The sequence below is a fragment of the Mastomys coucha genome, unplaced genomic scaffold (assembly GCF_008632895.1).
Source record: "Mastomys coucha isolate ucsf_1 unplaced genomic scaffold, UCSF_Mcou_1 pScaffold15, whole genome shotgun sequence".
NCBI classification, from domain to species: domain Eukaryota; kingdom Metazoa; phylum Chordata; class Mammalia; order Rodentia; family Muridae; genus Mastomys; species Mastomys coucha.
Window position 1 is genome coordinate 18,827,354 of NW_022196897.1, and position 27,395 is coordinate 18,854,748.

Below are 27,395 nucleotides of genomic sequence, written 5' to 3' on the forward strand. Positions count from 1 at the left end.
CCATCAGGGGTGGCGGGAAAGCTAGTCCGGAGCACAGCCACGAGATGGTTCTTCCCTGGATGAATGAATCTGTGTAGCTTGTTTGACACTTAGATGTTAAGGAGAACTGCCATTTAAGGGTCTGACTGTAGATCCTTGTGGTTCTGGCTCTGACGCTCGGCAGAGACCCCCTGCTGGATCAGTCGCTAACTGTGCCTCTGACCAGTTTCAGGTACCTTTTTAACCTGTGTTTTTTTCCTCTGTTCCGACGCGGGCCTCCGCAGCCCTCAAGCTGGACTTGGAAGAGAAGCTGTTTGGACAGCACCTTGCCACCGAAGTGATTCTCAAGGCATTGATTGGCTTCAGGAACAACAAAAATCCCAAGAAACCACTGACTCTGTCCTTGCACGGCTGGGCTGGCACAGGCAAGAATTTTGTCAGCCAGATTGTGGCTGAAAACCTTTATCCAAAAGGCCTGAAGAGTAACTTTGTCCACCTGTTCGTCTCTACTCTGCACTTCCCACATGAGCAGAAGATAAAACTGTACCAGGCAAGAAAACCTACCGATCTCTGATCATAAGCCTGGGACACCTGCTCAGTAGCTCTGGCCTCTGCTTCTCTTCTCTGCCTTGAAATAGCTGCATCTGACCGCTTTGCTTTGCTGCTTTCTGCTATTTATTTGTTGACTGAGTTTTACCGTGTAGGTCTGGCAGGCGTGGAACTCACAGAGATCCACCTGCCTCTACCTTCTAGGCTGGGATTAAATGCCTAGCCTCTCTTTTTATATTTTTTTGAGACAATGCCTTATCGTGTAGCCCAGGCTGGCTTTGGTGTTAGGGATCCAGCTTTCTGAGGGCTGAGATTAACAGGCATCTATCAGTCTGCCCAGCTTATGGCATGTAGGGAAGAGGGTGGTCTTAGACAGGGTCTAATGTAGCTCAGGTTGGCATCAATTCACTAAATAGCAGAGGCTGGCCTTGAACTTTTTTTTTTAAAGATTTATTTTATTTATTATTTATTTTATGTGTGTGAGTATACTGTAGCTGTACAGATGGCCCTGAGCCATCAAGTGTGTGGCTGCTGGGAATTGAACTCAGGACCTCTGCTGGCCCACTCGCTCTGGCATAATTCACTGTAGCTGTCTTCAGACACACCAGAAGAGGGCGTCAGATCTCATTACGGGTGGTTGTGAGCCACCATGTGGTTGCTGGGATCCGAACTCAGGACCTTCGGAAGAGCAGTCAGTGTTCTTACCCGATGAGCCAACTTGCCAGCCCGGCCTTGAACTTCTGATTCTCCTTAACTTTTACCTTCCAAGTGCTGGGATTATAGGTGTGCCTTAGCGTGTCCCACCTTCTCTTTTTTTAAAATTGCTATTCCAAAATAATCCAGTGAGGTAGGGATGCTATGAACATTTAAAGATGGAGCCAGCTAGTGTGTGTGTGTGTGTGTGTTGGGGTGTGTGTGTGGGGAGGGAAACACATCCGTTCAGTTCCTCCAACTCTGGGGAAGGGGACTGGAATGAGAGAAGGTGGTCAAGAGAGGCAAGGTGACATGAACTCCTCCCTTCCTGTCTCCAGGCCTCTGTCTTAGGCACTCATAAAGGGATTTACATTCTCAGTAGGGCATAGGGTGTTAGGTAGGGCAGTCTTAAATAGTTTGCTTGGGCATGGCAGCATATAAAACCTGCCACCTCTACTGTAGCCTGGGCTTTGCCCTTGTCTCACAGAAGCAAAGCTCCAGACTGTTTCCTTGTGAGATCTCTTGCTTTTCATCTGGTAGTGATTCTGATGTAAATGACTATCTTGCTTGTGAGTTGGAGGCCTCCTGCTGGATGGAGCTAGCCAACAGAAACCCAATCAAAGAAGGAAATGAAACTGAGTCTCTTGTCAGGCCGGGAGGAGTGGCAGAAGGAAGGGCTGGTTTATTTCAGGAAGTGACATGCCACCAAACTACAGTCCCCACGACGGAAGTAATGTTCACGTTTTCCAGAATTTATTATAGATCTCTTGAAATGCAGTATTTGCAATGGGTAGTCCGTAGTTGTGGCCTTTCCCACTTAGGGGATGAGAAGTTGTTGCTTGTCTGTTTCAGCAAAGCAAAGGTGCTAGGGATGTATGTAGCTCAAGGGCTTTTCATGCCAGCCCCGGCAGCATCTTTACTCACTGTGTCAGTCCAGAGCCTTGGTCTCCTGCATTGTGCAGATCTGAATCCAATTGTCATTTCTGTGTGCCTGGTGTCTCGGTTTCTTTTCCTGTTGCTGTGATAAAATACCTTGACAGAGCTACTCAGGGGTTCTCTCCTCCCGCCTGTTGGGTCTGTATGCAGAAGTCGGTGTTAGCTTTTGGAAGTCAGTTCTCTTCCTTTAGCCATTTGGGTGCCAGGGATTGAACACAGGTGGCTGGGATTTGATGGCTAGTGCCTTCCACTTGTGAGGAAGTGTCATCTGCTGTGTGGGGGCAAGTATGCAGTTGGTGGCTTCCTGAGGCCCAGGCAGCTCCTCCCCTTCATCCTCTGGAACATCCTCTGAGCTGCGTCTCTCTTTGAGGTTGGTCTAGGACCAGCTCCAGAAGTGGATCCGAGGCAACGTGAGCGCATGTGGCAGCTCCGTCTTCATCTTTGATGAGATGGATAAGTTGCATCCTGGGATCATTGATGCAATCAAGCCCTTCCTAGACTACTATGAGCAGGTGGATGGGATTTCCTACCGCAAAGCCATCTTCATCTTCCTCAGGTCAGCCAATGAGGCTTCTCAGGGCCTCCAAATGCTAGAATGAGGTTCTCCTGGCCGCCTGGGACACAGTGCCAGCTTGGCAAAGACACAGGCCCACCTGTCATTTCTCACTTCCCAGTGTCACTCTGGCACAGGGCTCGGCGCCCTGCCCCTGCCAGCCACTCTTGAGTTCTAGACACTGCATTTACATTCCTTGCAGGCCTTCTCTGGTAGTACACTTGCAGATAGTCCTGACTTAAAGCTTTGGAAGACTAGAAATGTAGCATACATGGGAGCTGGAGTGTCACACAGTGCTATGGCGGCACCTGCTTACCAGGCATAGGACCCAAGGGTCAGTTCTAGCACTGAGAAGGAGTAAAAAGCCTTGGGTGGGTGTATTTGGCAATGAGACAGGCGTCATTCACATGTGATGTTGCTCTTTACATCCCTGGCCAACTCAGCAATGCAGGAGGAGACTTGATAACTAAGATGGCTCTGGACTTCTGGCGGGCAGGAAGAAAACGGGAAGAGATCCAGCTGAAGGACCTGGAGCCTGTGCTGTCTGTGGGCGTCTTCAACAATAAGCACAGTGAGTCCACTACGGAGCGGGGGAACCCAGTGCTCTGCTGGTGTTGAGCAGATTCTCAGCCAGCGACACCCTTGCTTGAAGCTTTGCTGCCACAGGGAGATTTCTTAGGGTATTCTGAGGGCACATGTCACTTGACAGAGTTTCTGGAAGGGTGAAGGGCTAAAGGGTGGGATATGGCTAGGTGGCAGTGACAGGAGACCTGCCATGTCTTGTTCTGCAGGTGGCCTGTGGCACAGTGGGCTGATAGACAAAAACCTCATCGACTACTTTATCCCCTTCCTGCCCTTGGAGTACAAACACGTGAAAATGTGTGTGCGGGCAGAGATGAGGGCCCGAGGGGTAGCTGTTGATGAGGACATCGTCACCAGTGTGGCAGACGAAATGACCTTTTTCCCTAAGGATGAGAAGATCTACTCAGACAAAGGCTGCAAGACTGTGCAGGCACGGCTGGATTTCCACTGAGCTCTTTGCTCAGTTGGGTGGGAAGATTCAGGGGAGCCTCCCACCCCCACCAGGGACTTGTGATGGAGAAGCACTTTGAAGGCCCCCCTGGGGGGGGCTTTGCACATTTGCACCTGTGGACTTGGGATGCTGTCAATGCAGCCAGCATATGAAGGTGAACTTTTAGAACCTCATACTGTTACTGTGAAACAAGTGCCTAAAAAAAACGTCCCATGTGGCCATGCTTCAGATGCCACCAACGGGCCTGCAGCACTCTGCTGCATCCTTGCATCTCTTGCCAGGAGCCCCCACTGTGCTGTTTCTTTTTTGCCTTGAGCTGGTACTCACAATTTTCAGAAGTGGGTGGCATTGACAAATGCTCACTGTTGGAGGGGAGCATGAGGGCTTGACCTTGGCTGGACTGTGTCAGCGTGAGCAGTGGGGTCTCCCTCTGAGGCCCCTGGAGCACACAGGGACACACAGAACACAGAGCCTTTGAGTTTATACCTTATGTTCACTGCTGCTCACAGCCCTGGCTGGGGGATTCTCTCTTCTGTCTCCCACCGTGTGTGGGTCACAGCCCACCTTGAACCTTGCCTGTCAACTGTTAGATTCACCCCAGCCTCATCCCTGCTTGCATCAGGATGAGCTGTCATTTTTGAAGAAGGGCTTTGGTCCCTATTTGCCTGTTACACTTGCTCTGAAGGTCATGCATAGGAAGAGAAGCTCTAGGCCAGGGCAGACCTTGCCAAACCCCATGGGAAGGAGCGGGTCTGCTGTACACCAGATATGCACATATTTAAAATATATGTTTTTTTTTTTTTTTTTCGAGACAGGGTTTCTCTGAGTAGCCCTGGCTGTCCTGGAACTCACTCTGTAGACCAGGCTGGCCTCGAACTCAGAAATCCGCCTGCCTCTGCCTCCCAAGTGCTAGGACTGGGACTAAAAGCATGGCGCCACCACCACCCGGCTAAAATATATGTTTTTACTTCTAAAGCTTGAGCAATAAATGTAGGATGCCATGCATTTTACACCTCGGAAGTGCCACAAGTGCTGGGGCATGCTTTTAATCCCAGAGGCAGAGGCAAATGGATCTCAGGGAGTTCAAACCCAGCCTGGTCTACTGAGTTGAGTTCCAAGACAGGCAAGACTACAAAGAGAAGCCCTTTTTCAAAAAACAAAAATCTAGGAAGGACATAAAATAGAGTAAAGCTTTATTCTCAGGTTTTTAATGTTGTTGGGCATGGGGGTACAATACCCATGATCCTAGCAGAAAATTAGGATTCAGGATTCCTCAGCTGGCTTTTGAGTTTGAGAACAGCCTGAGCTACATGAAACTCTCAGAAGAAAAAAAAAAGGTCTTACTGCTAAATGTGTAGCGAGTAATAACTGTATTGCACAACTCAGTCTGTGGGTTCTGGATGTAGTCTCTGAGGACGCCCTGGCATCGGGGCTACTCTGACTAGGGAACTGAGCCTGTGACTTCATCCTTGTGAACCATTCTGTCCTACAGTTGCTGTGCAGCCGCAGCAGTGGAAACACTGCCATGTTTTTGGTTTTTTTAATTTGTTTTTTATTTTTCAAGACAGAGTTTCTCTGCGTCCTCGAACTCAGAAATCCGCCTGCCTCTGCCTCCCAAGTGCTGGGATTAAAGGCGTGGGCCACCACCGCCCGGCCCACTGCCATGTTTTTTACAGTGTGGTAGAATGACTATTTTTATAACACAGAAATGCCTTATAGAGAATCACATTTAGTCATTTAGAAATGCCAAGGTGAATGGGATATGGCAGGGTGCTCACCTTTAGTCCCAATTCCTGGGAGGCCATGGCAGGACCATCTCAAGTTTGAGGCCAGCCTAGGCTACACAAGTGAATGCCAGGCCAGAGGTGTGCACGCCTGTAATCCCAGCACTTAGAGGAGTTTACCGTTAGTTGAACCATGTACAGAGACCCTCTCTCAAAGCAGGAAGCAAACACATCGTGCCAAGGTTAGCCAAGTTACTGTGTATAACTTGTTGGGCTCCCAGTCAAGAAGAAACAAGCTTTTCTGTTTACAATGATGTAATACGTGGACACGTGTTGGCCACCTTTGGACTTCTGTTACTAATCTCCAACTTTGAAAGGCCTGGTGTGGCCTGCCCCAGCCTTCCTGTGAGAAGGCCTGAAGAGAGCTGGATACAAGATAATAAAAGCGGTGGTGGTGCATTGTGAGACCTCACTTTCCTAAGTTTCCCCTTTGTCTGTGTGGTAGCAAACTGAACTCAGAATCAAGGCTCTGGAGCGGCCCGTGCATGTATTGCTTGCCTTCCACACCTGGATGTACACACAAAAATCAATGTTTGCTTTAAATGGTGTTACCCACAAACACAGGACAAGGTTGTATCAGGTGCTGGAGATCTTCCTCAGGTAGGTAAGGGCTTTTCTATGTGGTGTTTACATACATGAGGGACAGGCAATCATATACATACACATGCCAACTTGGGTACCTTCCTTAGTTCTCCATCTTCCAAACAGGCTCTGGAGCTCAGAGCCAGCTAGACAGGCTGGGTAGCAAGCTCCAGGGAGCTCCCAGAGACAGGCTTTCCTATCACCCTCCTAATGGTGAGCTATCCCCAAGTGCTGGGTCTGGGTCAGGGACCTGGACTCAGGCTCTGTACCCTATACTTGGCCCTCACACTTAGTGCCTTGTATTGGTTGTGGCGTTCTGGATGCTGTGGTGAGCTGCACTCTCCTATTCAGAGATGCCTTTTTATTAGGTCTGATACCTGACCTCTGCTGAGAGACCAAGTTGCTGGATCTTCCTGCCCAGAACTGACAGAACCTGATTCTAGTTCTGTTTGTGGGCCAGATCGCAGTGTAACTGTGCTAACCTCACTTCGCAGCAGTATGGATACATGGCTGCCACAGGACAGAGCAGTCTGGAAGGGTAAGCCTCTACACCCATGTATTTCTGCTCCCTTCAGTTCTTAGCTGATGTCTAGGAGCCTGACAGTGCCCACTTGTCCCATGCTGCCACACCTACAAAGACAGGACTCAGCAGGACAGAGGAACCTGTGCTTCTCAGTTGGTGCTCAGTGCTTGGGCTCCATCTTCAGGCGAGTGCTCAGACCTGACATGTTTCCTGGGGACTTGGAACCATTATTGGGAGCCCTGGGCCACCTGAAAAGGGGCCTTGAACAGGCTGGTAGCAGAGGCAGAGCATGGTCCTGCCAGCAGTTGACCTAGTTTTGATGTCAGGCCCTTTTCTCCCCGCTAAACCCAGCCCTGTCAGGGCAGTGAGTGACGACCACGCCTACAGGAGCCCTACCCCTTGGCAGGCACTTGTGTGCTGCATAAAACAAGCCTCTCTAGAGCTCTGTCATGCCTGGTATCTGGAGTGGACCTGACGATCATGCAGGGTCATTAACCTCACTTGTCTTATTACTAAGGAGTCCTGGGAAGAGCACAGAGGCACATCTGTGATCCAGTCTCACCTAACCACTGCATGGCCCTGGCAGGGCTGCCTTCAGGCCCCTTGTTCCTGAGATACCACCATTCCATGCAGCACATGTCCAAGCTTGGGTTTCTTTCTTTTTCTTCTTCTTCTTTTTTTTTTTTTTTTTTTGTTGAGACAGGGTTTCTCTGTGTCGCCCTGGCTGTCCTGGAACTCTATAGACCAGGCTGGCCTCGAACTCAGAAATCCGACTGCCTCTGCCTCCCAAGTGCTGGGATTAAAGGTGTGCCGCCACCACCACCTGGCTAGGCTTGGGTTTCTGAAGTAGAAATACTGGTAATGTCATCCAACAGTTTCAAAAGACACACAAAACCAACAGCTGAAAGGCTTCTTATAGTATTAAAAATCACTTTAAATAAAAGTTATCACATTTGCAGTAAGACTTACTTGTCCTGCCTCAAAACAGAAACACCTGAAATTAAAACATAATTTTAAAAGAATCCTGAGCCCAGAGTGGGCAGGCAGGAGCTGCTTCCATCCTCTGGAGGCTCCGAGAGCTTCAGGTCCGTGTTGCATCTATGGTTCCCATAGCATGGCCACCTGCAGGCTCTGAGAGCAGAAACCTTTGCTGACAGGATTCCACTAACTTCAGTAGGAACTGTCCAAGCCTCTTCTGGGGAGAGGAGTAGTGGAGCCACAGAGCCCCCGGCGGCCAGGCTCAGTCGTCCAGGTAGTAGTCCAGCTTGGTGAACACAGTCTTGCAGCCCTTGTCAGAGAAGACCTTCTCCTCCTTGGGGAAGAATGTCATCTCTTCAGCTACCTTGCTGATAATGTCCTCATCTACTTCATAGCCACGGGACTGCATCTCAACTCTGATGCACATTTTCAGGTGCTTGTACTCCAGGGGCAGGAAGGGCACAAAATAATCTATGAGGTTCCGGTCAATGAGGCTGCTGTGCCAGAAGCCACCTGGGAAAGACAGAAAGGTGCCACCTAACGATGATTGGTCCAGACAGAATGATTATCAGGTGTTCATTGGGGGCCACACCACCCATCTCCATACAGTTGAGGAAGAGAGACAGAAGCTGAGAAGTGCCTCTGAATACTGCCTTGGGATCCAGCTGTGACAGCAAGGGCAGGGTGACTTAAGGGGACATTAGTTAAGAATGCCTTTAACAGTATACACCTTCAATCCCAGCACTCCCGAGGCAGAGGCAGGTGGCTCTCTGAGTTCAAAGCCTGCCTGGTCTACAGAGTGAGTTCCAGGATAGCCAGGGTTATATAGAGAAACCCTGTCACACAATAACAACATGATCACTTGTTTCTCATTGCAGAGGACCTGAGTTGAGTCCCAGTACCCAGGCTGCTCACAACCATGTACAACTCTGGGTCCATGGATGCAAAACCTTTTGGGCCCACATATACATACATAGGCACACAAAAATGAAAAACACACAAAAAAGCTTTAAAACAGACAACACTTTAGGGCTCTGGGCTTGGAAAGGCCTCTCCAGTGTGCCTAAGAGATGGGAGGCAGACTAGAGGGCAACATGTACCACACTGTGTGCTGGGACACAGGCAGTGTGGTGAGAAGCTGGTGGACAGGTTTGAAGAAAAGGGTAAGGGAGAGCTATCCACAGACTCCACCAGCCAGTCTCCAACTAGAGCTTCCACAGCTGAACCTGCAATTAAGGAATCCACAGCTGCTCCCTGCCAGGGCCTAAACCATGCAGAGCATTCTGGAAGCAACACCTAGACTCCCCTGGGTAGGAAGGCATGCCAGCAAGGCTGTGCACCTCAAGGGTCTGGATTCTGATAACGTCTTCCCTACAAAATCTAGCTCTGCATGGCTCAGCCTCCCAGTCCTGGGAACCTGCAGGATGCCCTAAAGAGCCCATAACACGTCTTGATGTCCTGCTTAGCCTATTAATCTTTGTGCTCTGGCTCCCAATGCAAGCTGTGCAGAAAGCCCAGGGTCTGTGTTCTCCGAACAGTGTTCTCCACTGACAGTACTTGGGGGAGGACCTGTGGGCACAGCAAAGAACAAACTGACTATGGAGCAGTCACCAGTGTAACTTCTGCCTTGAAGGTCTACTCTATGCCAGATGCACAAAGAACCCTGAGGATGTAAATGTGGCTGGGGGCATCTGCCTGGCTGGGAAGGTGACCCCAAGCACAGCCTCAATGGTGAGAATCCAACCACCTGACCCACCAAGCGCTCAGCAGAACCAGTGACTTCAGATGGTCACATGGCCTTAAAAACACCAGCTAGGCTGGTGGTAGGGCACTTAGCTGGCATGTGCACGGCCCTGGGTTTGAGTGTGAACTACATAAAAGCAAAACTACCCACACACCACCAACTGAGATGTGTGTCCTCAGCAAATGTCTCCCTCCAGGGTGGCCCAACATGTGCCCTCCTCCAATACTGCTTTTCTCATTGTCCACCCCTGCACTATTGTCTACCAGCCATGACAGAGTTCTCAATTATCTCTTATCCCGGTTACAGCCCCACAGGAGGTCCTCCTGCCTTCAACACACAAGCACACACTACACATACACAGTGCTCTTGATGGACTGCTGCACCATCAGTCTGTATTTCCTGTTGTGTGCAGTCATCCTTTATAGCATCAAGAGAGATTTTTCCACCAGGTGGTGGTGACGCACGCCTTTGATCCCAGCACTTGGGAGGCAGAGGCAGGAAGATTTCTGAGTTCGAGGCCAGCCTGGTTTACAGAGTGAGTTCCAGGACAGCCAGGGCTACAGAGAAACCCTGTCTCAAAAAAACAAAAAGTGAGAGACTTTTTTGACATCTAGCAAAAATGTTTGTCTTTTCTCAGTAATATTCCTTCTGCAGAGGAGAAACAGAATGCACTGTGCTAGTGCCACCTAACTTCAATGCGGATTTCTTGGTAACCAAGTTTCCGGTGGGGCTCGTGGCCTTTTGTCATCTCAACGACCTGGTGAGATAACCAGTGAGTCACCCTCATGGCTGTCTGCCTCCTAGGGTTCAGGGTCAAAGGTCTGCATGACCGTGGCTGAAGAAGCAGCTGAGCTGAGAGTCAAAAGGCCTGGATAGGGGCTGCCTGGTGCTGTACAAGCTCCTCCCCTGAGCCTGTGTCCTCTGTAGAAACAGACAACCGGCATCTACCTACCAGGCAAGGTAACAGACTGAGTCAAAAGGGCAGGTCAAGTGTCTGTGATGGAAGGAAGGGGAGGGGCAGAGCTCTAGAACACTGCAAAGAGAGATGCCTTTCCAGTCACAACCTTCCCCGCAGCCATCTACTTCATCTGCTTCAACTGCCTGCTCTTCCTCTACAAGGAAACCTTGTCTTTTTTTTGTTTGTTTTGTTTTTCAAGACAGGGTTTCTCTATGCAGCCCTGGCTGTCCTGGAACTCACTGGGATTAAAGGCGTGGGCCACCACTGCCCGGTGCAAACCCTGTCTTAACCAACTCATCTATGAAGCCTTCTGCAGCTCATTAACAGCTGTCACTCAGGATTCCACTGGGTCTGGGGAGCACTAAGGGTTCAAAGGTTAGGGGGTTGGACTCAGGAAGGATGGCCATACTTACTGTTCTTGTTATTGAAGACTGACACAGCCAGGGCATGCTCCATGTCTCTGAGCTTGATTTCTTCCCTCTGCTTCCCACTCTTCCAGAAATCCAGAGCCACATCCGTGATCCTTTCTGCCCCTGCATTGCTGCCGAAACAACTGCAGTGAGGAGAGACTGCACTTCCTCCCAAGGCCCAGCCTGAGGGTCTCCCAGCATGCCCCAGCCACAGCCTTACCTGAGGAAGATGAAGATGGCCTTCTGATAGGAGACTTCATCCACCACGTCGTAATAGTCTAGGAAAGGCTTGATGGCATCGATGAGGCCGGCGTGCATCTTGTCCATCTCATCAAAGATGAAGATGGAACGAGCGCAGGCGCTCACGTTGCCTCGGATCCACATCTGTAACTGGTCCTGAAGGACAAGGGGGCCCATTCAGTGTAACCCCGGGCCTTGACACCCACACCCAAGTTCTCCAAAATAATGATTCTGAGACTCAAGTATAGATGAAGAAATATACCTGAGCCCAGAGCTTTGCCTCTGTTCTCCAACTAGCTCATATCTCAATAATCCTGATTTTTCTATTGTGTGAGTGTCGCATGGCAAGTTGCCTCTCCTTCAGTTTCATGTCTCTCTCTCTCCATCTGTGGTCTGCTGCCAACTCTCTATCTCTGCCGATGTCCCACCTTCTAATTCTGCCTCAGCTCATTGGCCAGTCAGCTTTTTTACTGACAGGTGAGTGCTTCCACACATTGCACAAAAGTTTCCTTCTACAGTTCAGAGCTCTGGGGGTGGGGGTGAGGGTGGGGGTGGGGGAAATCCTATCAGCTTTGGGTTTCTATGTTTTTATGCAGTTTTACCGAGAACCTCACTAGTGCTAAGCAAGCACAGGCCCTTAGGAAAATGGCTGTGATTCTGGAGCACTGTGCTGTGAGCATTACACCTTGGTCTTACAAGCATTTCCTGTATGGACAGCATCATACCCATGCCACAGGAAAGGACTCTGAGGTACAGAGCACTCCAGCAGCTTGCCTAAGACAATATAGTTAGGCTGAGGCAGGATGGCATCCCAGTCCAGCCCTGCCCTGTGCCATGGCTCCAGGTCTGTGACCTTACATAGCAATCACACTGAGGCTGTCAGCCAGGCACTGGCTCTGTCCTCACAATGTCACATATGTCCTGTGATGAGAGGCAGAAACCCACCATCACCTTAGCCCTTCCTCTGTGGTCCAGCCTGCACAGCTGTCTCAATGACAGTGGGTTAGCGCTGCACAGGCTCCCTTATGGAGTCTGATCATGAACGCTGGGCATCCTGGGAGGGGTGTGACGAGGCTTTCCTGACCAGGAACACACTCAACCAGTGCATTTGGAGATGGACATGGTGACATTCATCTGTGACCGCAGCTGAGACACAGCAAGAGTTCCAGCCCAGAACTGGGAAGAAAGCTTAGTGGGGTAAAGTGCCTGTCATACAAGCGCCCCTAAGAGGAAGCCAGTGGACCCTAAGAGTGTGAGGATCCATGGGATTTGCCTGGTAGGCCGGCCCAGGTCTCAATGCCAGACCCTGAGGAACATCACTAGAGAGAGACCTATGGCCTCCATGTACACACATGCTCATAAGCACGCACAAACACAAAATTAAAGCACAAACACAAAAATAAAACAAAAACAAACTAAAATAGTAAAGATGATGATAATAATAAGCAGAGTTCAGGCTGCATCAATGAGAACACGGGCAGCTGGCTGAAGAACAAAGCAAACAAATCCACTTTGTTTGTATTTGGTTGTTTGGTGGGGCAGATGCTAACGAATGAAATCAGAGCCTCAGTCATCTAAGCCAGCCCCAAACAAACCCCAGACAGGTTCTTACACGCTAAGCCATCAAGGGGAGACACACAGACCTCTTAAAGCACCTTCCTCAGAAAACTGAGCCCAAATTATACCTACCATGTAGGTATTTCCACCCACCCTCCTGAAGTGAGCTGGGGAAGGCAGTGATGTATCTTTCTAAAGAACACACTAGCAGCCCCATTGTACATCTATCTGCTTAGGGTTTCCATTGGCTCCCTGGCCACATTACAGTTTTCCATCTATATCTAGTGTAAGCAAGTCTGCAGGCATGGACCAACTTCCCCTTTCAGCAGTGGTTCTCAACCTGTGGGTCAAGACCCCCCAGGGTGCACTTATCAAATACCTCCATATTAGATATTTGCGATAAGACTCATAACAGTAGCAAAATTAGAGTTATGAAGTAACATTGAAATCATTTTATGAGGAACTGAATTAAAGGGTCACAGCATTATGAAGATTGAGAAACTGCCTTAGAGGAACCTTCAGAGACCTGAAGTGGCTGGCTAACACCATGTATCAAGTGAACATTTCCATACAACTTACTCAGTTGTTGGAACCCAACAAAGAAGGTTTGCCCAGTCTCCTGCCCCAATCTACCAGAATAACAGACTGTGTGCAAGTGCCCACTGCAGGGAGAGCCACGGTTCCAAGCACTATTCATTGAACATTTTGTATCTCTTCCCCAAAGCCATTGAGGAAATGATACTGGGCCCCTATTTTATTTTCTTCCTTCACTTGCCATCCTCTCCATTTCTGTTTTCAAACAGAAGCCTACTATGTATCTCAAACGTGTGATCCTCCAGTCTCAGCCTGCTGGGAATACAGGTGTGTAGGAAAACACCCGCTGACCTCAGGCACTGAGATTAAACAACCTGTACAAAGCCACACAGTTACAGCCACAACAAAGCTTAACAGAAAGAGGGGTGCACTAACACAAGTGAGGGTGAAGCACCATTCTAAAACAGAGAGTGTCCCTTCTCAGGGTATGTGACAGCCCCAGCTGCACAGCTGCAGAGAGGGAGGGACAGAACCTGAACTCAGGAGTGAGCCCAATATCGGAATTAAACTCCAATAGCAGGTGCACCAGCTGGGCCGAAGGAGACTTGGCTCTCTAGGACTCCTTTCACAATGGGGGGCTGGAGGAGAACGACTCCTAAAGACCCTGGAGTTGATTATGATCCCACTCACTTCCACAGCCAAGTTGTTACCTTCCCAAACATAGAGGTCACTCATAAAACTGGTGGCCTAATTGCTCTATGTATCTCAAACACGTTGTAACTTACATATTTATCCCACACTGCACCGTCCCCACAGCGGGTGGAGTGGGAGTTGGGGTGGAGAAACTTAATCCAGAACTTCGCACATTCTGGGCAAGTGCTCTACCCTGAGCTACTCCCAGCCCTAGATAGTTCCCTTTAAAACACGGTGCACAGGCTATCCTATCCTCACCTGTCAGTCCTCCAACGGATACGACCACGGCCAGTTCTGTGCACACCTTTTAAAGAGGAACTGACAAACAGAGCCATACTGAGACTCACTCACTGACGTGGAATTCCTACATTCTACCCCACAACGGAGAAACCCCAATCCCGGGTCATCCACGAAGAGCCAATTAATGTTCTTGCCTTATAGAGGGTGATGTTAGAGGCGTGGGGGAAGTGTAGCGTGGCCACAAACAGGTGTACATAGTCACTATTCAGCCCACCCTCGTAAATATTCTCTGCGATGATCTTGCTGGCGAAGTTTTTGCCGGTGCCTGTCCACCCGTGCAGGGAGAGGGTTAGGGGCTTCTTGGGCTTCGGGTTGTTTAGGAAACCAGACACAGCTTTTAAGATGACTTTTTTTGCAAGATGCTGTCCAAAGAGCTTGTTATCCAGATCCTTCTGCAGCGCTGGGAAAGGAAAGATCACTCTGGTCAGGAGATAAACAAGCTGGCAAAATGCAGCCCCATTTCCAGGCTGTCAGGCCCGCAGAGCCTGATCTGGAGAGCGCAAGAGGACCCTGGTGCTGCGAACTCTGCCCTTCCTAGGGTTGGCCTTGGGACGTTTCATGCTTCTGCCAGGCTGCGCCCCAAAGCCAAGCGGAAGAGGTGCCGTGAGGCCGCCCCGGGGAGCTCCGCGCAGGGCTGACACCCTGTTCCCGGCCCCGACTACTCATCTCTCTCAGGCCTCAGACCAAAGGCTGGCCTGGCCGCAGCGCCATCCCCCAGCCGCAGCATCCCGGCCACCTGGTGCCCGCCTACCCTCCCGGCTGAGGCTCCGCTTCTGGCCGCAGCACTCGGCGAAGAGGCAGTAGAGGCGAGAGTAGGAGAAGTAGGAGCTGGTAAGTACGCCGGCCAGGGCCAGGCCCAGGCTGATGGGCTCCACCGCACGAACCACGCACGGCGCCAGCAGCAGCAGGGCCAGAGCGGCCCGGCCGAGCTTCATGCCCGGACCCGCGCACCTCGCGCGTCCCAGCGCCCACCGTGCCCCGCGCACCGCCCAGACTCGCGTTTCCGGTTCCTGCTGGAGGGGCCGCCCTCTTTGTCCCGGGCAGGCACTCTCCCGACGCCAGTGGCTACCATCTTTGTTAAAGGCAAAGTCCTTTCTGCTTCTGAACCTTGACGTTAAGAATATTGAGGTTATAGGAATCAGGTGATGGTGACTGTTTTCCCATTCCCATCAAATAACAGTGTTTAGGAATCATTTTTCAAAATGATGCTGGCACCTGTATGCATGTGGCGCCCATAAACTCATGTAGGCATACACACATGCATTAATTACCATGTAAATGAATAAATTTATTATTATTATAAAACTGACATTTGGTCCAGGTGCCGTGGGTGGTGTGCACCTTTAATCCCAGCCCTCAGGAACCTGAGGAAGGTGGGTCTGTATGAGTTTGAGGCCAGTGTGGAAAGTTTAAAGCAGGTGAAAGCTGCATATTGGATCTTGTCTCGAAAACAAAACAAAACAAAACAAAACTAACATTTGAGGGCTGGGAAGTAGAGGCAGGTGGATGCCTTGGATGTCTGAGCTGGAGGCCACCCTGTCCTATATAAGGAATTCCAGGAGCAGCTCTATACAGTGAGAATTTGACATCTCAAAATAAATAAATAAATAAATAAATAAATAAATAAATAAATAAATAAAAATTGGCACCTGTATACTTGTTAATAATCCATAACCAGTAGTATTACTTTTTAAAAAAAGTTTATTTATGTTATGTATGTGAATACACTGTTGCTGTCTTCAGACACACCAGAAGAGGGCATCAGATCCCATTACAGATGGTTGTGAGCCACCATGTGCTTGCTGGGACTTGAACTCAGGACCTCTGAAGAGCAGTCAGTGTTCTTAACCACTGAGCCGTCTCTCCAGCCCCATGAGCAGTATTATTAAATAAAGCCCATAGTTTATCCAGTTTCTTACTTAGGGAACTGTGGCATAATGTTATTGTGCACTGTGTAAGGATTGTCCTTGGATTATTCAGATGCCAATTGCTATGCCCTCATATATGGTTGCAATCCTTATTTTGAGAAACTCCTGTCATCAATATTGTGTAAACATTGCTCCCTAACTATTCCCTGATTGGTCAATAAAAGGCTGATCAGCCAATGACAGAGCAGAAGAGAGGGAGGAAGTGGGGATTTAGCCATGAGGTGGGAGAGTCCAGAAGACATCATTATCATAAAAAACAGCTGGAGCAGAGGAAACCATGAAATGCAAGTATCCCAGGGATTTTGGCAGTGAAATCATCATATTAGAGGATTAAAATAAATTAATACTGCTCAGTCGTTGTGACTTAAAGATGTTAAATAAAATAAAATAGTCCTGTCTCAGTTATCTGGAAGCTTGTCAGGTTAAGAGCAAACTGCAACATTTATAAATTACCACTAGCAGGGAACACTTTGAGCACTCCACAGTGCTGACTCCTCAGCTTCTCTTGGATGCCTTTTAAATGACTTCGAGAGTTTTGAGAAATAGTAGATACTAGGGGAAGGGGAGTTCTGAGAATGAAACCCATGGCTTCATACATTGTTGCTAAATGTTGCATGGAACTATGCCTCAGACCTTCTGTTTCTTGTTTGGCTTCATTTTAAGATTTCTTTGTGCCAGGCAGTGGCGGCACACGCCTTTAATCCCAGCACTTGGGAGGCAGAGGCAGGTGGATTTCTGAGTTCGAGGCCAGCATGGTCTACAGAGTGAGTTCCAGGACAGCCAGGGCTACACAGAGAAACCCTGTCTCGAAAACAAAAAACAACAACAAAAAGATTTCTTTGGGATGGTGAGAGGTGGTGGGGTGGAGGTGGGAGTGGGGGTGGAATGAGGGAACAGGGTTGTCTGGGGGGTGGGGATGGTAGCTAGGCTACAGGTCCTGTACAGGAATGGCACTCTTAATCTGTTAGCCATCTCCCCACCCTGTTTTAAGCTAAAATCTTCAGAACTACTCGAACTACTCCAGACTGCCTTTCAACTTGCCACATAGTACGGGCTGGTTTTGAAATTTGATCCTCCTTCCTCAATCCCCTTTGTTCTGGGACATAGGCCTGGCCTTTTGTTGTTGTCATTCCTGGGGATTGGATTTTGGGCCCTCTGCATGTTGCTGTACCACTGAGCTTGTACCCTTGTCTGAAAATTGCAGATTGTCTTTCTATTGGAACTTGACATTTTCACTTCATTAGACTAGGGTTAGGAAAGGGCTGCCAATGTAAAGTGCTATTCCCATCACATCCTACCCAGGGCCCCGCTGTCAGCTCGGTCTGACTGCTGAGACAGTCCTGATTTGCTTTCAGGTACGATGATAAGCACTTTGAGCAAAGCCCCTTACAGCAGGAAAGGGTTACTTCATCTCCTGGGATACAGTCCATCACTATGGCTAGCCAAGGCAGAAACTCAAGGTAGCAGCCTGGGGGCCCAACCTGAAGAAGAGCGAGTGGGAGACTGGTACTGCTTACTGGCTTGTTCCCCTGGCTTGCTCAGCCACTTTTCTGTGCAGTGGTGTTTTGTCTACATTCATGTCTGTGTGTGGGTATCAGATCCTCTACAATTGCAGTTATAAACAGTTGTGAGCTGCCATGTGAGTGCTGGGAACTGAACCCAGGTCCTCTGGAAGAACAGCCAGTGCTTCCAACCACTAGCCATCTCTCTAGCCCCTCAGCTACCTTTCTTTCTTCTTTTTTTTTTTAAAGATTTATTCATTATTATATGTAAGTACACTGTAGCTGTCTTCAGACACACCAGAAGTGGACATCAGATCTCATTACGGATGGTTGTGAGCCACCATGTGGTTGCTGGAATTTGAACTCAGAACCTTTGGCATAGCAATCAGTGCTCTTAACCACTGAGCCATCTCTCCAGCCCCCAGCTACCTTTCTTATATAGCCTAGAGGTACACCACCCACAGCAGAATGGACCCACCCACACCAATCAATCAAGAAAAAGCTGCACAGGCTAATGTGCTGCAGGCAGTCTCTCAGTTGAGCTTTCCTCTTCCTAGATTTGTCTAGGTTTGGGTCAAGTTGACAACTGACCAGCACAAGAAATGTCTACATGTTCCCTTGCTGGGACATTTCCTCTGGGTCCTCTCTCCTCTTACTGGAATCTTTGGAAAGAAGTCAGTGTGCAAGGCCCACACTTAGGCAGGGAGGAGTTACACTCTACCTTGCTGAGGACAAAGTGTCTACAGAAATCACCTGTGCCAGGCATTGAGTCACTTGACTGTAATCCCACATTCAAGGCAAATGTAGGATAAGAAGTGCAAGGTCACACTTAGCTACATAGCAAGACCATCTAGACCCAAAGAGTAGAAAAAAAGAATACTTATTGGAATTCTGTATGCAAGATTTGTCTCCCCTCACTTTCCCCAACACCATTCCCCAACTCCCCCCCCACCACCCCCCACAGGGTTTCTCTGTATAGCCCTGCCCATCCTGGAACTAGCTCTGTAGTCCAGGCTGGTCTCTAACTCATGGAGTTACCTGTATCTGCCTCTGGTGGACTAGGATTAAATGTATGTGACACCATGGCCTGCCCTTTTTATTTTTTAAACCCTGTTTGTCCTTGAACTCCTTCCAAATGGAGAGTGAATATCAAACTGTTTTCTGTGGTGATAGGAGCTGAATCTAAGACTGACAGGCAAGCACCCTGCTCAGTAAGCCACACATCTAGGCCCCATGTGCTCCTCTGACATATACCAAACCCTGAGATCTGAAAATCCTGCCTGCTAGTGAAAGTGTAACAGACCTCCCCCCAACCCCCATCCAGACCTTAGCACAAGTGACTCCATGATGGAAGTACCATTCAGGATGCAAAACGCAGCACCACTCACCAAAATGATAAAAAAAAGACCTAATCCATCAAAACCCACAATTCTAGGAAAGTCTCTAATGCATTAACCTTGCTTTTTGCCTTTTGTAGCCCCGCTTCTGGTTAACTGTTCTTGTTAATTTAAGTATATGAATCTAGAACATGGTTTTTGTGCTTAAAAGCTCATTCTGTGAAAGGCTCAGGCCTACACTAAAATCCCGAGTACCCAGTGTAATTGCTGGATAGCTGATAAAGACTATTGGCTTAATAGTTAAATTCAGTTCAGTTAATCCATAACTGAAGGAAACACCTGGCTAACAGGAAAGCTTGGTGTAATGTGTAGTTTCTACCACCCACTTTTAAGCTCTGGGTGGACCACTTTACCAGCCCCACCTAGGTTCCCTTGGATCCTCAGATCACTCACACACACACACACACACACACACACACACACACACACAAACTTATCTTTGATATGCTTTAGCTCAATGGCCTCCCAAGTGCTTTGATTAAAGGCGAGGGCCACCATACCCAGCAAGCACAGATGTATTTTTCAACTCCATTTCAAATAAGGGCTCTTCTAAGTCTCTGTCGGCTGTCTTGCCCTTCCTTTCACTCCCAGCTCAGCACTCTAAATCTGCCCTCAACTTTAGTTGCATTTCTAATCTTCCACCTGCTACCCTCAGCCCAGTCAGGGAAGTGAGATCTCACATGGATGGCAGCTCTGTTTCCCTCCGAAACAGGGTGAATCCTTTTCTCTACTTCTGCCCTCAGCCCAGCCATTGGCCACTAGCATCTTTATTGATCGATCAAGAACCAATTGGGGTATAGGACCTTTAGTGTTCCTTCCTGATCAGAGTATCAGAACCACCTCCTACATCTCACCCATTCTGTCCAATAAGAAACAAACAAACAAACAAACAAACAATTCTTCTCTCAGACATAAACTGAAACCAAAATAATCATGTAAATTACAAAGTATGATATGTAATTACCATCAAGTCTGTCATATTTGTCAATTAGATAAAGTACTCTACTATCATTTCTAACTTAAAGAGTTATAATTCTATCCCTAGATTATGTTTAGATTTTAGCCTGTAACATCATCTGAAAAACCTTGTCTTCCACTCTATGGTTCCATTGGCCACTTCCCCGACTGGGCCTGGATAGCAGGCAAGGGATTAAAAACACAACTGAGACGAGGGCAGATTCAGGGTGCTGAGCTAGGACTAAAGGTAACTGAGCAACTAAAGTTGAGGGTAGATTTAAGGTACTGAGCTGGGAGTGAAAAGAAGGGCATGATAGCCAAGGAAGGCTTAGAAGAGCTTGGCCACATGAAAGATAATCTTGTGTGTATGTGCATGTGTGTCTTTCATTGGCGGATCCGAGGGAACCAGGGTGGGGCTGGTAGTGTGGTGTTTGTGTGTGTGTGTCCTAGCTTAAAGCAGAGTAGGAGGAACTACACGCTCCAGCTTGGCCCAGTTTGTAGTTAATAGTTAAGTTCTTCTCTTTATTCACCTGTCTTAGGCAGGTTCTCATTATGTGGCCCTAGACTGCCTGGAACTCAGAGGTCTTTGGCCTCTGCTCCCTGAGTGCTGGGATTAAAGGCTTTTGCCACCACACTAAGCTTTTCCTTTTTTTTCTTTTTGGCTTTTCGAGATAGGGTTTCTCTGTGTAGCTCTGGCTGTCCTAGAACTTACTCTGTAGACCAGGCTGCCCTAAAACTCAGAAATCCACCTGCCTCTGCCTCCCAAGTGCTGGGATTAAAGGTGTGGGTCACCACACCCAGCAAGCACAGATGTATTTTTCAACTCCATTTCCAATAAGCCATGGCTATGTATACAGTTACAAAATACAATGCAAACAGGCTGGATGGCTCAGCCATTGGGCGCATAGGCAGCTGCTCTCCCAGAGGACTGACACACACACAGTGTCTCAGAATCATCTATAATTTCAGTTCCAGGATAGCTAACACCCTCTTCTGGACTCTATGGGCACTGTATGCACACATGGTTTAGACATGCAAGAAGGAGAAATACCATATACATAAAATAATGAATCTTAACACTCTCCCCACCCTTACGTTGACAGTATTGACCCACAATGAACACAGCTGGTCCTTCCTGAGCCTGGACAAACTTTAGAAGAAACTCAACATATTTACAAACGATTTAATAACACTCTTGAGGATAGTCTGCCCCAGGTAGGAAACAATATAAACATAGACACATTGTTTTCTTTCAAAAGTTACAAAGTTAGTGCTTGAAAATGCTGGCCAGGAGTGGGGGCCCTCTTGAATACCATGGTAGGGAGGAGGAGGGAGTTCATGGCCTAGGGTACAGAGAGCTACAGTCTCCAACCAAAACCAGAACAGAAACCCAGCCGCTGAACAGAAACACTATCTGATGGGGAACTCCAAGAGCTAGTAAGCAGGTTCTATGCAAGAGGACGTGTGTGTGTGTGTGTGTGTGTGTGTGCGCGCGCGCGCACACGCGCACACACCCACATCATTATCCAGCCCCTACTGCTGCCTCAGTAGCGCCTGTTCATCTTCTTGAACTTCTCATAGTGGTAGTCATCTGTGGCCTTCTCATTAGCAGGACGCTTGCGGTTGGGAGGGGACCCTGAGGAGAACAGAGGTTGCCTGTCATGGTGGAACCAGCAGATACTACTGTTCAAGATGAGAACTTGGTTGGAGTCACACCTAACAGCAGCCCCAGCATGGAGGCCACAGAGCTCAGAGGTTTTTTTTTTTTTTTTCTTTTCCTTTACCAAAACTTTCAAACCCAGTCTCTACTAGCTTCCAGCTTGGGGGCCTCAGAGCAACCAATCACTGACTCTACACTTCTCACTTTATCCACAAAGAACCAGTTTGGAACGGGGAAAGTCCTTAATAGGGGTCTATCTAGGTCAGATGCCTTGGTCCCCAGGGCCTGAGCACTGCCCTGCCCAGCAAGGCTCTGCCTTCAAGAGCCACCTGAGTGCTGTCCACAGCTGTACTCACGTTCAGGCTCTGGCTTTTCTGTGTCACCCACTCGCAAGGGCCGGGCTTTGGGCTCTTCTTTGTTTCTTCGGATGGGTGCATTGAGCTCCTCGTGATAAACTGAACAGAGAAAGAATACGGGATTACGTGTGAGGCAAGAGGCAGGACTCTTGGGGACTCATGGTGTAGGCCAGAGGGCACTTCATAAGGCAGGAGGTGGGGCTCCTGGGGACTCATGGGGTGAGGCAGGCAGGGCGCTTACAGCGGTTGTGCTGCACATAGTTCACAGCCATGTTGGTGGGCACAAAAGATGTCTCGCTATCCTTCTTCTTATTCTGCTGCTCTGCCAGCAGCCGGGCCTTGGCATCCTCCGTGGAAATGATGTTTTTTATTTTAGCGCTATGTGAAGAAAGAGAGCCACACTTCATACAAGGGCATCACACCTTTGGAACTGTGAGGCTGGCTAGTCGCAGTGCACCAGGAGAAGTTTGTCCCAGAGCACAGCGCTCTACAGTGCACCAGCCTGCTTCGTGCCTTTAATTCTTTCCTTTTGGTTTTCCCCGACGGGTTTGTGTGTGTAGCCCTGGCTGTGTAGCCCTGGAACTCACTCTGTAGACCAGGCTGGTCTCTACTCAGAGATCCTCCTGCCTTCTCCCTAGGGCAGGGATTAAAGGCAGGTACCACCACAGCCAGCCTCCTTTTTTTCTTTTTAATTTTTTTTGTATGTATGAGTGCTCTGCTGCATTATACCTGCATGCCAGAAGAGAGCATAGAGATCCCTTTATAGACGAGCATAAACCACCATATGGGTACTGGGAATTGAACTCAGAACCTCTAGAACAGCAGACAGTGCTCTCAAGCACTGAGCCATCTCCAGCCGTCCTTTTTTTTTTTTAAAGACACCTTTTCTTCTCTCTCCAGCCCCACTCACTCCAACCCTGCAAAGATTTAATTTACTATATGTAGATACACTGTAGCTGTCTTCAGACGCACCAGAAGAAAGCATCAGATCTCATTACAGATGGTTGTGAGTCACCATGTGGTTGCTGGGATTTGAACTCAGGACCTTTGGAAGAGCAGTCAGTGCTCTTAGCTGCTGAGCCATCTCTCCAGCCCCCTCCCTTTTGCTTTTAAGGCAAGGTTTCTACTCAGTCCCTGTTGGCCTGGAACACAAATACCATCCCTTCTTGCCTTAGCCTCCCCAGGGTTCAGATACCAGTATGTGCAACCCTATGATCATCACTGTAGAACACTTGGCATGGGACAACAAATGTGTTTCTCATGATAAAAGGGGAACACTGGAGTCCAGCAGAGGTGGCGTACACCTTTAATCCCTACGCTAAGGAGGCAGAGGCAGGCAGATCTCTGGCTGAGTAGAGGCCAGCCTGGTCTACAGAGCAAGTTCCAGTATAGCCAGGGCTACACAAAGAAACCTTGTCTTGAAAAACAAAAACGACAAGGCCAGCCTGGTCTACAGAGTGAGTTCCAGGACAGCCAAGGCTACACAGAGAAACCCTGTCTCCAAAAACACCAAAAAAAAGCCAAAAAACAAAAACGAACAAAAACTATGGCTGGGCATGCAGCTCCATGGCAGAGCACTTACCTAGCATGTGGGAGCCCTGGTTCAAATCCCCAGAAATGCACATGTGCATACATATACGAAGCCATGCCCCATGGGGCTGGAGAGGTTAGACAGTGAGATGACTCAATGGTTAAGAGCACTGACTGCTCTTCCAGAGGAACAAGCTTCAATTCCCAGCACCCACAGTGCAGCTTACACCTCCAAGATGATACCCTCATCAGACATCAATGCACATAAATAAATTTAAAAAAGAGAGATTATTCCCCATGAAAACGAAACAGGCTGCCTAAGGTTCAAAGCTTGCCAGGCCAGAAAGACACCAGAACCCACAAGCCTCCGAACACTTCACTTTCAGCAGGGCTGCTGCTGACCTCTGTACTTGTTTCTCTGTAAGTGAGATAGGCCTCACAGGGGAGGGGTGAGCCAGCCTTCTACAGAGGAGCAGGGGATCTCACTAAAGGAGAGGCTGTGAAGGCTAAGGAGACACTTTTGCCTCCACAGGCTAGGAGCTCTTAAGTCTCTTCAGCCACAGGGATCAGGGGTGACAAGAAAGCCCCGGAAACAACTTGTTTGAAAGGGCATATCTGCAGGTTTCCAAGGATACCAAGAAGGAGTTCCATAACCTTTGTGAACATGTGTGTGCTTCTGTGTGCATGTGCAGGCCAGAGGACAACTTCAGTATAGTTCCTCAGGAGCCACACACCGTATTTCTTTGAGTCAGGATCTCTCATTGGCCTGGAACACACTAAGTAGGCTAGGCTGGCTGAACAATGAGCCCAAAGGCTCTCATCTCCAGCTGCCCAGTGTGCCCCAATATACCTGGCTTTTCTGACATGGGTGCAGAGGATCAAAGTAAAGTCCTCATGCTTGCATGACGAGTGCTTTACTGAGCCATCTCCCATAACCCAGGACCTTAGGAATGGTAGGCAAGTGCTCTGTGGCTTATCTGTGTAACTGCTAACTGGAAAAGTGTCAGCTCTTCCCAAGGGCAGGGGCACAGCCAGGTTGGGAGACTTACTCTATGCCCAGGTCCACCTCAGGGATGCCACTCAGCATCTGGTTTGACAGCATCTCCTCAGTCTTCTTGGCAGAAGAGACTCGGATATTCTCTGGCAGCTCATAGAGGCAGTCCTCAGCATTCTTGGGCTTGGCTTTCTGCTCCTCTTGCTCCACAATCCCCTTCCTCTTCTTCAGCTCCGTCTCAATGTACTTCATCCTGAGAAGGGGGGCTACAGACTCAGGGGACCAGAATGGCCATAACAAGGCAACTGCCAACCAGCATCTTTAGTGAAGAACGCTTTACATTTAATTTTGTTATCTATGGATATTGGAGAACACGTGTACCACAACACATGTAAAGTCAGAGGAGTTGGCTCTATCTCTCTACTATGTGGGTCCTGGAGGTTGATCACAGTCATGAGTTTGGCAGAGGACATCTTTACCCACTGACTCATTTCACCAATCAATGTGTAGTAGTGTACACTATCTTGTGTGCCTCGTCCTTTAAAGGATCCCTAGTTGCTAGTCAACTGTCCCTTTAAAAATTCTTAGCTGTTAGAACTGCTTGACTCTATGACCTTCAGTGTTGGTTGTCTCTTGGATTTCTGGGAACAGAACAGGATATAAGAAAGCTAGCTGAGGCTGGGGATGGGGTTGGCAAGTGAGAAGAGAAGGCAGCTGGTACAGAAGATTTTCTGAGGAGACAGCTGAGACAGGAGAGGCTGAGCTGAGCTGGGAAAACTGGAGAAGGAACTGTTTAAGCTGACTGTTTGAGAACTGAGGGAGGAGTGGTTGGGAGAGACATTTGAAGGGGCTGGGCTGGAAACTAGTAGGAAAGTTAGCAGGGAGTTAAGAGAACTAGTCATTGTTCTAAAAAATGCTAGCCGTTTTACAGATGTGGGGGAAATTTTTGAGATAGCTTCTCATCATGAAGCCTTGACTAGAATTGAATTCATTACATAGATCAGGCTGGTCTCAAACTCACAGAGAACTGCCAGCTTCTATCAACTGTTAAGATTAAATATGTGTGTCAACACATATGCCTCCAGCGAAAAAATTATCAGTTCATGAAAAAACTAAGAAGCCTGGCGGCGGTGGTGCATGCCTTTAATCCCAGCACTTGGGAGGCAGAGGCAGGAGGATTTCTCAGTTCGAGGCCAGCCTGGTCTACAGAGTGAGTTCCAGGACAGTCAGGACTACACAGAGGAACCCTGTCTCGAAAAACAAAAAAACAAAAAAGCAAAAAAAAAAAAAAAAAAAAAAAAAAAAAAAAAAAAAAAAAAAAAAAAAAAAAAGAAAAAGAAAAAACTAAGAATAAAAGTAGCTGGAAGTTGTTAAGACAGTCTCACAATTTTCTGACCTAGTTGGCCTCAAATGTGAGGCCCTTCTAACTCTCCGTCTCCTGTCTCCTTGGTGTGGGAATTACAGGCATGTGAGTTCTGAAAATTTCAACTCAAAACACAAATGTACACTGGAGATTATGATAATAGATCTCCTGGGCTGACCATATCCAAGGCTCTTTTAATACAGAAAAATGGCATTATATTTTTTCTCTCTATCTCCTTTTCCTTCTTTCTTTCTCTCCCCTACCCCCTCTCACCAAGATAAAGGAAAAGTGAGTTAGAATTCCTGAGTGGGAAGGGTTCAAGGGAGGGATACTCTGGTAAGGTACTCTGGTACCGTGTTTTAAAGGTCTTGATGACAAAGATTGACAAGTACATGATAATCCTTGTGTTTTGAGGAAATATCACTAATCAAGAAAGGCAAGGGCTGAGGATGTAAGGAGAGAGGGCAGGAAATATAAATGCAAACAAAGAACCACCTTTGAAAACTTTCACAGATCCCAAGCCTGAGAAGTGGGGGAAGACACAGCCAAGAAAACACGAGAAGCTCCATCTGTGACCAGACATGTTGGAATGTCTGGCTGGGGCTCAGCTACAGTACTTACAGACAACTGGACTCTCTGGTACCTACATGTCTGCATCCTCATCCCTCCGGTTGGTCTCTGCAGAAAATGATGTCCCCAGGTGCAGATCCTCCTCTTCACTGACCCTGAGAGCAGGGAGCAGGTGACAGTCATTGAAGACAAGTTACAACAGAACACACATGAAAACATACTACATGGGATGGTAAGCAAAGAGAAAGAATGCTAGACATACATGCAAGCAAGAAGGCAACATCGGCTGATATTTTGGGAGATGAGTGCATTTTTTTTTTTTTAAAGATTATTTATTGTATGTACGTAAGTACACTGCCACTCTCTTCAGATACACTAGAAGAGGGTACTGGATCATAGAGAGCCACATGTAGCTGCTGGGAATTGAATTCAGGACCTCTGGAAGAGCAGTCAGTGCTCTTAATCACTGAGCCATCTCTCCAGTCTGAATGCATGCTTTCTTTTGCAAACTTTTATAATAGTTAAGTTCCCGTGTGTGCAAAGGTTGTGTCAGGGTGCCCTACTTTTTAGCTTTTCCCCTTTGTCTCTTGAGATGGGATCTTCCTAGCCCAGAGCTTATTATTTTGGCTTGATGTGTAGGCCCCTGGGTCCTCAGGATTCATTGTCATCTGATGCTGGGGTTACAGACATATGTGAGGGTCAGGGTCTCTTCTCAGGCCCTCTGCTTTCCTCCCTATGCCCTAGTTACTTAACTACACTTACATATTTTCTTGTTGTTTGCTTTATTTAGAGAGGGTCTAATGCAGCCCAGGCTGACCATGATGACCTTGAACTCTTTTTTTTTTTTTTTAAAGATTTATCTATTTATTATATGTAAGTACACTGTAGCTGTCTTCAGACACACCAGACGAGGGCATCAGATCTCATTATGGGTAGTTGTGAGCCACCATGTGGTTGCTGGGATTTGAACTCATGACCTTCCGAAGAACAGTTGGTGCTCTTCCCTGCTGAGCCATCTCCCCAGCCCCACCTTGAACTCTTAATCCTTCTGTTTCCATCTCTAGAGTGCTGGGTTTTCAGAGTATTCTTTTC

General features: G+C 48.2%; 3 protein-coding genes across 4 annotated transcripts in view; 1 reads left to right on the forward strand and 2 right to left on the reverse strand.

The window, feature by feature from the left end:
• Positions 1-5,939, forward strand: part of Tor1b (torsin family 1 member B) — a 6,490-nt gene extending 551 nt beyond the window's left edge. Inside the window, exons 2-5 of the mRNA XM_031369715.1 lie at positions 264-529; positions 2,538-2,713; positions 3,154-3,281; positions 3,502-5,939. Coding sequence (XP_031225575.1) covers positions 264-529; positions 2,538-2,713; positions 3,154-3,281; positions 3,502-3,743 — 812 coding nt within the window. The 3' untranslated portion in view covers positions 3,744-5,939. The remainder of the gene's footprint in view (positions 1-263; positions 530-2,537; positions 2,714-3,153; positions 3,282-3,501) is intronic.
• A 1,595-nt stretch (positions 5,940-7,534) lies between these two features.
• Tor1a (torsin family 1 member A) lies at positions 7,535-15,035 on the reverse strand. Its single transcript, XM_031369716.1, has 5 exons — positions 14,798-15,035; positions 14,181-14,446; positions 10,943-11,118; positions 10,726-10,853; positions 7,535-8,123 (listed from the first exon to the last, which is right to left on the reverse strand). Exons 1-5 carry the CDS (start codon positions 14,979-14,981, stop codon positions 7,873-7,875), a joined length of 1,005 nt encoding a protein of 334 aa, XP_031225576.1. The 5' UTR covers positions 14,982-15,035; the 3' UTR covers positions 7,535-7,872.
• A 5,740-nt stretch (positions 15,036-20,775) lies between these two features.
• CUNH9orf78 (chromosome unknown C9orf78 homolog) overlaps positions 20,776-27,395 on the reverse strand; it is a 10,102-nt gene continuing 3,482 nt past the window's right edge. Inside the window, exons 5-9 of one of the 2 annotated variants that reach the window (XM_031369729.1) lie at positions 26,381-26,458; positions 24,426-24,623; positions 22,088-22,224; positions 21,847-21,945; positions 20,776-21,466 (exon numbers count right to left, since the gene is read on the reverse strand). In XM_031369729.1, the coding sequence (XP_031225589.1) occupies positions 21,375-21,466; positions 21,847-21,945; positions 22,088-22,224; positions 24,426-24,623; positions 26,381-26,458 (604 nt within the window). In that variant the 3' untranslated portion in view covers positions 20,776-21,374. The remainder of the gene's footprint in view (positions 21,467-21,846; positions 21,946-22,087; positions 22,225-24,425; positions 24,624-26,380; positions 26,459-27,395) is intronic. The other variant, XM_031369728.1, reaches the window with a different exon arrangement.

Bases quoted from the DNA above. Each gene is read 5' to 3' on its own strand.
- Tor1a (XM_031369716.1), bottom strand. From the start codon at position 14,981: ATGAAGCTCGGCCGGGCCGCTCTGGCCCTGCTGCTGCTGGCGCCGTGC. The intron at 14,447-14,797 runs GTAGGCGGGCAC...TTCCTTTCCCAG, and splicing joins GCGGAGCCTCAGCCGGGAGG to CGCTGCAGAAGGATCTGGAT. The intron at 11,119-14,180 runs GCAAGAACATTA...CTTGTCCTTCAG, and splicing joins CTAACATCACCCTCTATAAG to GACCAGTTACAGATGTGGAT.